Raw genomic sequence first — 13,096 nt, 5'->3', positions numbered from 1 at the left:
TTAATAGAAATTTACAAATTTGTTCTATTTAATTTATTAATTAAACTCAATTTAATTAATTTTTAATTTATTAATTTAAACTCAATACAGACGTACGCCTCATCAACAATTTAAACTCACACTTACATAAAGCTTAAAATAATATTTTCTAATTAATTAATTCTTACGTATTGCATATACATATAACGCTTGCAACTACTTTTAAAAATAAAAATAAGAGAAGCTATTCTTCCTATTAAGACACTTTTAGCTATCTGCTCAATGTTATGCGTTAATTTTTTTTCTAAAGAATAAATTCTTAGTGTTATAACTCAAGATCATTAGGTGAGATTAGTTTTATCATGTTTGCACACCTATACTTATGCCAGATTATAAGATTAGCTCCCATGCAAATTTTTTTGTTTACTCAATTTTCAGACTCGACGCATGGAAGGATATTCTAGAAAGCATTGTATTGATTTTTCTAAGAGAAAGAAGGGAAAAAAACCCTTTTATATATGTAATGGATATGAAAATTTTAAATCGTGATCTGTAAATAATATTGTTAATAATATTATCATTTGAAAATTGGGGGAAATTATCATTATCGATTAAATTCAACGCATGGAAAAATATTCTAAAGAGCATTGAATTGGTTTTATTAAAGGAAAGAAGAGAAAATAACATTTATATATGTAATTCCATAAAATTTTGAATTTTTATCTGCAAATAATATTGTTAAACATTGCCATTCAAATCAATCTATCATTTAAAAATTGGAGAAAAATATCGTTATGATTATTTTTTAAATTGATAAAGACATTTAAATTCATAAATTTTCATTATTATATATTTTTAAAATTACTAAATCTCCATTCGCAGCTTTAATTACCGACTTCTAATGGAAATTGAATAGCCTATAAAATTTCTTTTATCTAATTATAATTTAGAATTTTTCTTTTTATTATCGATTTCAATTTTATAAGCGGAAAATTATAATTATCGATCATTTTTAGATAGATAAACGCAAATTTAATTTCATAGATTTTCAATTTGATAAATTTTTAAAATTTCTAAATCTGCATTCTCAATTTTAATTACAGACTTCTGATCGAAATTAAATGACTAATAAAATGCTTTTTCCCTAATTATAATTTTTAATTTTCTTTTTATTACCGATTTGGGATTTGCTTTCCTTTGTCAATTTAAATTTTGTAAGGGGAAAATCATATTTATCGATTATTTTTAAATTGATAATGACACATTTAAATTCATAAATTTTGAATCTGATATATTTTTTAAATTAATAAATAGATGGTTATAGCATAAATATAAACTTTTGATTGAAATTAAATACTCAAGAAAACGTCTGTTGCCTCTTTATATCTGGGATTTGCTTTTTTTCGTCAATTTCAATTTTGCAATTAGAAAATTAAAATTATCGATTATTTTTTGATTCATAATGACACCTTTAAATTCACACATTTTGAATCTGATATATTTTTAAAATTAATAAATGGATGGTTATAGCAGAAATATAAACTTCTGATTGGAATTACCCAACAAACGTCTGTTGCCTCTTTTTATCTGGGATTTGCTTTTCTTCGTCAATTTCAATTTTGCAAGGGGAAAATTATAATTACCTATTATTTTTAGATTAATAATGACACATTTAAATTCACATATTTTGAATCTGATATATTTTTAAAATTAATAAATGGATGGTTATAGCATAAATATAAACTTCTGATTGAAATTACTCAACAAACGTCTGTTGCCTCTTTATATCTGGGATTTTCTTTTCTTCGTCAACTTCAATTTTGCGAGGGGAAATTATAATCACTGATTATTTTTAGATTGATAATAACGCATTTAAATTCACATATTTTGAATCTGATACATTTATAAAATTAATAAATGTATGTTCGCGATATGTTTATTTACTTCTAACCGAAATTAAATGCCCAACAAAGTCTCTGTTTCCTCATTGTAATCTCGAATATGCTTTTCATTTTCATTTTATTAAATTTCGATCAATCATATTTCGCGTCAACATCGGAGATTTAAAAAAATTTTTCTTTAGAATTTTTTGAAAATGCGAAAATATCGAGCTGAAAAACTGTATGTATGGATGAAATCCTGACAACTTGACAACTGCTGCAAAGAAATTTCTCTACTTTGTTTCGCCGAAGAATCTTAAGACAAATTTATTGATCCTTTTATTAGAATAACGTCCTTAAAGAACCTTTCCGTCAATGTCCTTTGAATGCTAATTACGATAAAATGATGCATCAAAAATTTGTGACATTTCGTGCTCCATCAACCTACTTAATGATGGTGGATGGATATGAACAAAAATTAATGAGATTACACGTACACGATGGGGATTCGAAACGAAGGAATGAGATACATCACAAGAACTTTCAGCGAGTTTTCAATCAATATTCCGAAGATTAGTGTTAAGAATTATGGTGCCTTGACTGCGTTAATGGAATAACTTTCAGCACGTGCATATTTTAACAAGCACTATCAATCCTCGCTTGCTGATACTTTTCATTTTTCATTCTGAAATAAAAATCGTTTCATAGAATTCCTTAAAAATAATGGGTTGCCTTAATATTTTTAATTAATCGTTTTCTTGATTAGTTTTAAAAAAAATTAAATTATGGTATTATTATTAATATGATAAGACATTGAAGGGTTTATTATATAATTATTTTATTTTATTTATAAGAAATAAGATACCCTGGTAAGTGAATGGAATAATTTTTAGCTTATTCATATTTTTATTTGCAATTTCAATTCCCCTTTTCTGATAATATTATTATTATTTCATGTAAAAATGAAATTGATATAATTTTATTGATGACGTGTGTATTTTTAAAAATTATTAATGAGAGAATAAGAGGAATTAATACTATTGCATGGTTCGTTTTTAATGTTTTTGTTATGCTTTTGAATTCATAAAAATCCTGTGAATAACTTAATATTATTTGCCAGTTTAAAACAAATTTGTATTGTTTTAAAATTATATTTATTAGTTGTGATTTTGTCATTAATTTCCAATTATTTCTTAAATTCGTCTTATGCATTAAAGTTGACACCATCTATATGCAGCTGAAAGTTCGAGATAAATTTAGTTTTTCTTTGACTTTCATTTCAAAGGGAATGAGATCTCTTGAGTTTTTTTTCTGTATATAGTAACACTAAAAATGCACGTTTTTATTTTTTAGTATTAAGTTAAATAAATATTTCAAATTTTTTTAATGAAAAAATGTGCATTTTTATGATATATAATTTCAAATATGAACTCATTCAAATTTTTTCCAGACAGAGTCAGAATATATTGCTTTCTCAAATTATTACGACTTTATCCTTGAAAATATTCTGAAAAAAATTAATGTTATTATAGTTCTAACTAATTTTTCGACACTGAAAAGCTAAAATCTTGAAAAAATAGTTTGATTATCTGAGTAATTGATAAAAAAAATTGATTAGAATTAATGAATGCATTATGATTATCCTTTATATTTGGTTTTTAAATTTTTTATGAATTAATTAAAATTTTTCTCCTTTCTTTTTAATATTTATTATAGACACAAAGAAAGTAATGATTCTATGATATTTTGTTATATTACTTATATCTAACTGCTTTATGTAGAATTTATTGTATATTTATTTGAACAACTATAAAATTTTTTTCGTAAAAATTGCCGATTTTTTTTTAAATGTAAGAGCAACATTTAACTGTGAAAACAAATGCGACGGTATTTTCATTAACTTCTAACACAATTAAATTTTATCATTATAATTAATATCTCAATTTTAACAAAAGTTAAGTAGCGTGATAATTTTCTTTTGAATAATATTGATAATTGAATTCTAATCTAAAAATATTCGTATTTTTTTTCTCTCTAGAAATATTTAAGATCGGAATTTTTTTTTAAATGTAAACATTGTTATTTCGAATAATAAGAGTACAGTTTATTGAATTAATGAAATTTATATATATATATATATATATATATATATATATATATATATATATATATATATATATATATATATATATATATATATATATATATATTTAACATCTGTGCATTGCATTGTTTTCAGCAACTTTTAAAATTAATATGTTCAAAATATTGCTTATCTGGAATTGAGATATAAGAAAATTTTATTAAAAAAGAAAAATATATGTGCTAAATATGTTTTCCAATACCACTGAAGACAAAGCAATTCGAAAATATGTGGTTTAAAATTATAGGATTGATATCATTCATTTCGATACGTATTTGCTTTCTGAGTAAATTAAAAACAATTTGAGAAATTACGTGATAATATATATATATATATATATATATATATATATATATATATATATATATATATATATATATATATATATATCAAGCTTTTACTTTTTTTTCATTCTATACAATCATTGCTATAGAGTTTAAAAAAATCTTGTAGTAAAGTTTAATGTAATGATGTCGAGTCGAATATAATTTAGACATTCATCTACAGCATTTAACAATAGGAATTATGAAAAAACTGCTCTTAGAACTAATCAATTGACATATATTAATGTAAAATAAATCATTAAAATTTAAAAATATACTGAAATATAATACTAAATTGAACATCTTATTAAACGAATGGCCTCATAAGGTGCGCTTCCCTAAGGCGCCTCAAATTAACTAAATTCACCACTGTTTGTTAATATTCATATTTCTAGAGTCTTATTTTGGATATAATCTTCTTTGAGAAAAGTGTAGTCATAAAGATATTTAATAAAAATTTTTAAAAGGTATTGCATACTTAAATGTTATTTATTAATTTACTTATTGAATGCATTGTTTTAATTTCAACTTGTATGAATTTTTTTTTTGTCTTTAAATATAAATATTTCTATTTATGATTTTTTTGAAATAATTTGATAATTTTATTCTCTCTTTCAGAACCGTGGGGAAGGTTTAGATATGAATGTGCAAGATGCGTGGGCTCAAGGTGTGACCGGAAAAGGCATTGTTGTGACCATTTTAGACGACGGGCTAGAAAAAGATCATCCAGATATTTCGAAGAACTATGTTAGTGATTAAATTTTTGTGATCTTTTTTAATGATTTTTTTTTTTTGAAAATGCTGTATCAATTTATTTTATTGCATGGAAAAATTTAAAACACGCACACACACATTAAAAATACTTTTTGATTTTCATCTCGTTGGAGATGATATTTGAAATTTATTCTATTTTGTTTATAAATGTGTTACTATAGTTCTTTTTACAATACCGAAACTTGTAGGGATCGTTAAGGGTAATAAGTAAAAGTAGGGCAAGTAAGGGAAGTCAATAAAAAGTCCGAGTTAGTGTAACAGTTATTTATTTAGTGGTTACGTTAGACCCACATAATTTACACACAAAATTTGGAATAAGTTTCAGATATAAATGAGAGCATGTATCAAAACGGATCAAAGCATGCAGTGCATGCCGTCGCTAGATGTGAATTACCTACATAGCGCCACAAGCCGCATATTTGTTACTTTTTCAAATGTTGCAATTTTATTTTCCATTATTGTTGTTTAAATATATTAATCACTGAAATGTTATACAAGTGTAAAAAATATTAATAATTTTATTTGCTACGGACAGTTGTCCTAATACTAATAGATTTTTCTATTCTAATTATTGATTTCAATTCTTATATTCTGCGATTTAAATAAACTAATACATTACGAAGTAACGAGAAAAACTGAATCTTTATATAAGAAAGGAGATGTGATGCTTCTTTGACTCAATTTGTGGATGCATATTGCTAATTTTTGTTCTTTTTCTAGGATAGAGACGCCAGTTATGATGTGAATAATCACGATGGAGATCCTCAACCAAGATATGATATTATTGATTCAAATAGGTCCGTTTGATACTTTTTTTTTTATGAAAAATTTAGTTCTTTTCATTTTTTTTTTTGGTAATTTAAATAAGAAAATCTTAGAAATAAATGTTGTTTCCATTGATATTTAATCAGTTTACAATATTAGATTTACATTTTGTGTTTCAATCTTTTGAAATCATATTTAGAATATTTTAAATATATGAAAAGATTTGTAAATCATTAATTTTGTAAAAATATTTTTTAAATTTAAAAATGATTTTGGAAACGTTTTGAATTAAAATTATAAAGCTAGCGTAAATTCCAATTTTGGCAACTGTTTGTCGTAACGTTAAAATCGGGATTATCTTTATTTGAATTATGCAAAATAAAATTTTGACATAACGACAATTTACACTACCCAAGGATAAATTTTTTGTTAAATGTATAAAGTTTTGGAGTACATCATTTAAAAAAGTGCGTTTCTAAAACTGTGTACTACAAAACTTTTCATAGGATTTCATTCTTTTTTATTCATTACTATATATCTCAATAAAACAAAGCGAGAATATCGTAATGATTTTTATAATTTCATTTTTTTTTTCAAGTGTCAATATTTTTTGCTGTATTTGGACTTTATAATTGATTTTTTTTGTTATTTTAATTTTTTTTATCCATACAAAATTTGTGAACTAATGAATGATGATTTTGTAATTCTTAACCCAAAGAATGGTCGTTTTCTTAATTTGAAATCATTGGAAGTAGATTGGTGATTAGAAATTTCAAATACACATATATTTTTTTTTTAAATTTTGCAATGAAAAAAAAACAGCTTTTTTTTATTACTAGCACATTTTTCTGTTTCCTGTTTTGTTTTCGGTTTGCGATTACTTAAATTTTTTTTTTAAAAAAAGGTCATGCGATCTAAGAAATAGTGATTTTCTAATTCTAAAGCTAGAAATTAGAAGGAAAAGCTAGAATCTAGTTTCGAAACTAGGTAATGGTAATTAGTAATTAGGTATGCGATGGAATCACAGTATCTTTATTTTTTGATTTTGCTACTAACACTTTTAATGTTTTTTTTTTCCTTAGCCAGAAAAAAACCTAATTTTGGTATTTTTTTTAAAAAAATATTTGTTGCCTAATTTCCAACAATCGATTACGTTGATGTCGTGAATTTCAAATAATTGTCATCGTTCAATCAGTTTAATTCTGTGATGATTTTCGTTGTTGAAAGATAAAGAAGAAATCTGTTTAATGTCTGTATAGTTTACGAGATGATTAAAAAAGATGAAATACAACACCACGAATTCTAAAGATATATGAACCAGGTATTTACATTTTTAATAGCACTATGATATAGTGGGTCTGGTATTATGGATATAAGATTAATGTGCACACTGAACGGAGCATTAGTAACACGGAGCAACAATTAGCGTAGCACACATTTAATATCTTGCAATTATATAGATATAGATATAGAATTATATAGATATAGATATAGAATTATATAGATATAGATATAGAATTATATAGATATAGATATAGAATTATATAGATATAGATATAGAATTATATAGATATAGATATAGAATTATATAGATATTTAAACGACTGAACTAAAATTAAATATAACCAATAACACTGGGAAACCATCTAGTCGCCAAAGACTATTTGTATTGCAATAAAAAAAAACATTTGATGTTCTCTCAAAATCTTTTTCAAAAATTTTATTGTTTTTATCGATTTTTCATAATCACAATTTTTTCAATCTATCTCTTCATGAATATTGTTCATTAAATTATACTTAATAGCAGTTAATAGAATTTATAAGCTTGAATTGCTGTCGTTTTTTTTTTGAAATTTTTATGACATTTTTAAATTTCAAGATGACTTTTTTGAACATTGAAATTTTATTGAACATTATTCGTGTTGGCACAAATAATTTAATTCTGGGTGTTTCCTTTATTGTTGTTATTATTTAATTATTAATAAGATGTTTGAGAATTTATGTTTGCAATCTTTGTTTTTAGGCATGGCACGAGATGCGCTGGTGAAGTGGCGGCTAATGCAAATAACAGCATTTGTTCTGTCGGTGTAGCATACGATGCCTTGGTGGGCGGTAGGTGTTGAACATTGCATAAAAATCATTCATAAATGACATTTTTTTTCTTTATTTCAAATATAAATTCCTTTATATTGCACTCAGTGGCATTAGCCACCTGAGTCCAAATACATAAATAAGCAGGCGAATGAATTCGAATGGCTCTGGCAGATTTCCAGGTATTGTGACATCCTGGCAACGGTGGTATTGTAAATCATGTTAAATCATCGTAATCAATGGCAAAACGAGATTTCTGTGCATTTTCCTTTGCATTCTCATTGTTAGAATAACATTTGATATGTACATTAATTATTCATTATCGTCAATGTAATTATAAAGCCAACATTTTCCCTCATTTCACTTTCGTTGGTCTGCCTTGTCATTTATTTTCCTTATGTGCCCCTTTTCCCATTTCTTTGACATCGGTGAGTGGTAAAAGTTTGATTTACATCCATATCATAGTGCCATGTGCTAATAAGAAATAAATGGATTCACTGTTTGATTATGTAATTGTTAACTATTTTGTGCACATTGTAAAGATAATTTTGAAGCTCTGTTATACTATGAAGTAGGAATTATCAAAATTAGAACTGAATATTGTCTTAAATCTGATGATGATTATGTGTTGCCCAAAAGTGGCGTTATACCAGTAAAAGGTCCGTAATTAAAATTTTAAAATAATAGAATTTCAACAAGTGCCACAAGACTAGCCATTAAAAAACGTTCGTTATATGTGCCCGTTGCAAAGGAAGATGAAGACAGCCAACGAAAATACAAATCCAAAACAAAAAAAATAAAGAAAAGCATTTTACACACACACACACACACACACATACACACAAAAAAAAACTTTGGAGGAGTGTTGATTGACGCAACGTAATATTACGCAATAACAGTGTCATACAAACGTAATTAACGAGAAAAAAAAATTCCAAACATAGGCAATTTAAACTTGGAAATAGAAGTAAATAATTAAAACAAAATAAAATAATTTTATAAAAAAAGAGAAAAAAGTATAAATGAATAAATTAATGGAAAAAAGAAGAATAAATAAATATATACATTCATTTAATAAATATGATAATAATAAATATATATATATATATTATATAAATATATTATTAATGATATATATATATATATATATATATATATATATATATATATATACAGTATTATACATCTAAAGATCTTCTTGCTTTGCTGTTTTTTTGTGCGTGTTTCCTATTAATAAAATACCAACATAGGCATACTATTCAAAAATAAAATTTCTTAAACTTAATATTTGTAGGAAAAATAAAATTTTGTCTGTATCACATTGCTGTCCCAAACATAATCCGGCATATGTTTGTTTGGATATATTGCAAATACGGTCATAAAATTTTTAATAACTCTATTTACGTCAGAAAATTTCTGTATGAGCGTCTATGATATCTCGGAAGAATGTTAAGGTGGTATTCATTATACATTGACCAACATTTTGGCTCGAATACTGTACACGACATCTGGGGTTCTAACTTTGAATGTATCATTATCTTCACCTGGCATTGCAATCACTGTCCTTTATGTAACCCATAAGAAAAGAAAAAGAAATCTAGTTGTGTAATATCGAGTTAGAATTGACGTGATTAACGTTATTTCCGCCATAACTTGACACCAATTTTGATAACAATCGAATGTAAAATCACTGTTTCTGCATTTGGCATGCCATCTGTCGGACTAAAAATAATTAAGAACACGACTATTTCATTGCAAAAATTTTGCTGTATTTAATGAATGATACTTTCGTAATAATTTTTTTCTAATCTGGGAAAGACTTTGTGACTCATCAAGCAGAATTAAGATCAATGAATCTTAATCAATCAGAATAAAAATTGGTGCAATTTTTGTTATTGGATGATTAGCTTTGAATACCCAAAAACTAATTATAGATTTTTTTTTTGTAACTACTATAAGGTAATCAGAATATCAAACAATATCGCCGATATATCGTACAATATTTTGAACTAAAAGTGGGGGGTTACTGCATAATTGTAGTATATGACACTTTTCAATGAAATTTGAGACACATGCTTATATAAAAGCTGAATCACTACTTTTCTTTTTATCAATTTGCTTCTAAGGTGTGCGGATGCTAGACGGCGATGTTACTGACGCAGTTGAAGCCCAGTCTTTAAGTTTGAATCCTGAGCACATAGATATTTATAGTGCTTCGTGGGGTCCTGATGACGACGGGAAAACTGTAGATGGTCCTGGTCCTCTGGCTTCTACCGCCTTCAAGGAAGGAATTCTCAAGGTATGTCATATTAGATGTATTATTCAACTCACGTACTGTCGATCTTCAGGTACGGAAACCTTCTGCGCTTTTGCGCATGCGTCAGATTATGTTTAGTTCAGCAAAATTAGAATAATGAGTGTAAAAAAATGCGTCTATGGGATAAAATTCAAGTCCTCACATACTCCGAGAACGCAAACATCTTACTTCTCTACACCCCTCTACGGAGTTAGATTGTCCGAAAGTACTAATCTTGGGAGCCTGAAAGGAATTAACACTTTTATACTGCCCTCTTATCAATATGAAAGCATTCATCTGTATGCATAGCTTTCTGGTAATAGAAATGTGCTTGTTAGAAAGCAGCCACTGCAGGCTTATTTAAGAAAACGGAAGCCGGTATTTGGCGCGTTTATTATATTTCATTTGCAATATACTAGGTATTGTATAAATTATAATTTCTAATTACGTAAAATGTTTCACCGACGTGTTTCTTTATTAGAAAATTTGAATTTGTGTCAGTTTGTTGCATTGTATACAGCATTGTTGTATTCAAAGAATGTAAGCAGACATCCATTCGTTCATAAATGAAATTCACTTTCTATGCGTGTTTTCTTGCGCTCTACCTGATTTCAGGAATATTTTCAGTGAAATGGAATGTGGATTTCAGGAATGTGTTCCATAACTATAAAAAGCAGTGGGAAAGTTTAATAACAATACAGCTGATGTCCTCAGAGTATTTTTTTTTTTTTCATATTCTCAATTTTACTATTTTGAAGAACTTAAATACTTATGAAATTAGTATGTAAATTAAATCTGAAATCTTATTTGATAAATTTTACCACGCACAATAGCTCGATTTTTTACTTTATTGATCATTAATTCTTTAAAAAAATTTCTTTTCTATCATATATTATATTGCAAATCAATGTACTTAAAATTATTTTCCAGTCCTGTTCCAGTTAAGAGATAATAACACAAAATATTTTGCAGAACCTCATCACGCAGGATATAAAATATTCTTAAATACATAGAAAAATACGTGTGAATAACTGATATGTTCTAACAATAAATGCTTATTTTCAGTATAAAATATAATAAAAAAAGTTTTACCATGACGTATTTTATTCTTGAATCATCAAGTATTACAGATACTAATTTTTATTGCACTCATTAGAAAGTAGCTAATTAAAGCAGCTAATTATTTATATTTTCAGAAAGAATATCTTAAATTCTTTCATTTAAAAAATCCTAATGTATTATTAATTAACAATTTTTAAACTTTATTTTGCCATCAGTATTTTTTTCCTACATAATTTTCCGTTTCGGTAAGTTAGTACACTTTTCAATGGAGTTATTTTCGAAAGAAAGCAATTCTTTTTTTGAAATTATCTGAAACGCATAACACGCGGACAAAACGGAATGAAACGTTAGTTGAATTTACAAACAAATAAATCAGAGGATATATGTATTTATTTTTAATATATGCATTTTATTTGGGCATCATTCATTGCCAATTATCCCTATCCAAAAATGAATTATGCTTGTGTAACCAAATAATATATAATTATAGTTTATAAACCTGAAACATCTGTTTATTTATTTCAAGTAAATCCGTCAAATGTGATTAATCTAAAGCCATTTTAGATTCCTATCACAATTTCATCAAAATTTTGAAAACTCCTACTTTAAAGAATGTTGAACAATTATGTTAACAGCTGCCAACGCAGGTGCAAAATACTAAGCGTTATAAAACTTGTAGAATTTGTCTGTGTGCTAGTGTATTCACTTTATGTAAAACGTAATCACTTTAAAAGTTTTACTGAAACAGTCGAGGAGAATTGTACAATTTATGGGATATTAGAGTTTGTAATCGAGGAATGGAATTTCTTAATAACTGGCAGGTGATTTTGTTTAAATACATCCTATTATAACTGACAGACTGTGATTTGTTACGATATAGTTAATATGAAAATGACAGGAAATGCTTCGTTCCACATTTAACAACACTTTTCCGCCAGGATATTTCTCAACCGGAAATATTTCGTTTTTTTTATAACTAATTACTGATGATAAAATTTTGAAAGGTTTTCCGTTCATGTGTAATTTTTTTTAACTACATTGAACTCATGCAAAAACAGGAAAAGAGTTTATAATTAGCAATTCCGTTGAAAACTATTCAAATAAATAAGGTATCATACAGTGAAAAATAATGCTTAAATAAACGCTGCAAGTTACTGAAAGTCATCATGAAATTTAGAAAGAAAACCTCGTAGAAAAATAATCTCGATTAAATATATACTGAATGCCGTTTCTTAAATTTCAAGCCTTGAAGAAAGAGAGTTTGGAAACTGTCTACATACTGAAAGTCGTATGAGACAATCTACATCGCGATACAAGAGCAAAAGAGACTGAAATTTTTCTTTTCTGTGGTTTTATAATGAGATTCTGATAGGAATTTCTTTGACACATTTAGACTTATGAAAGGGAAATTTAGGTATCTTTAGAAGAATGCTACAAGCATTCGGGATTTTCATCCCTTCGGTCAGAGCGTGAAAATCTGCTGACCATCAATTTTCTAGAGCGCGTGTTAAAACTAATGAAATAAAAAAAGTGGGAATTGGATCAGGAAATAAGAGAACGTTTTAGAATGAAGTAAGATAAAAATTTGGACATTAATTAGGATTTAAATTAGATTAAAATATATCATTGCACACACACACGTGTATGTATATATATATGTATGTATATATATATATATATATATATATATATATATATATATATATATATATATATATATATATATATATATATATATATATATATATATATATATATATATATATCAAGCTATTGAACTAAC

General features: G+C 26.2%; 1 protein-coding gene across 2 annotated transcripts in view; it reads left to right on the top strand.

Moving 5' to 3' along the window:
- The window catches only part of LOC129991496 (furin-like protease 1, isoforms 1/1-X/2), a 277,744-nt gene that overhangs the window by 216,857 nt on the left and 47,791 nt on the right, over nt 1-13,096 (top strand). For both annotated transcript variants that reach the window (XM_056098235.1, XM_056098236.1), the window contains exons 4-7: nt 4,944-5,072; nt 5,820-5,896; nt 7,888-7,976; nt 10,082-10,254. In XM_056098235.1, the coding sequence (XP_055954210.1) occupies nt 4,944-5,072; nt 5,820-5,896; nt 7,888-7,976; nt 10,082-10,254 (468 nt within the window). The remainder of the gene's footprint in view (nt 1-4,943; nt 5,073-5,819; nt 5,897-7,887; nt 7,977-10,081; nt 10,255-13,096) is intronic.

Source organism: Argiope bruennichi, chromosome 2 (genome assembly GCF_947563725.1).
Source record: "Argiope bruennichi chromosome 2, qqArgBrue1.1, whole genome shotgun sequence".
Lineage (NCBI taxonomy): Eukaryota > Metazoa > Arthropoda > Arachnida > Araneae > Araneidae > Argiope > Argiope bruennichi.
Note: the sequence above shows the minus strand (reverse complement) of the source record. Positions and strands in the feature narration are given on the sequence as shown.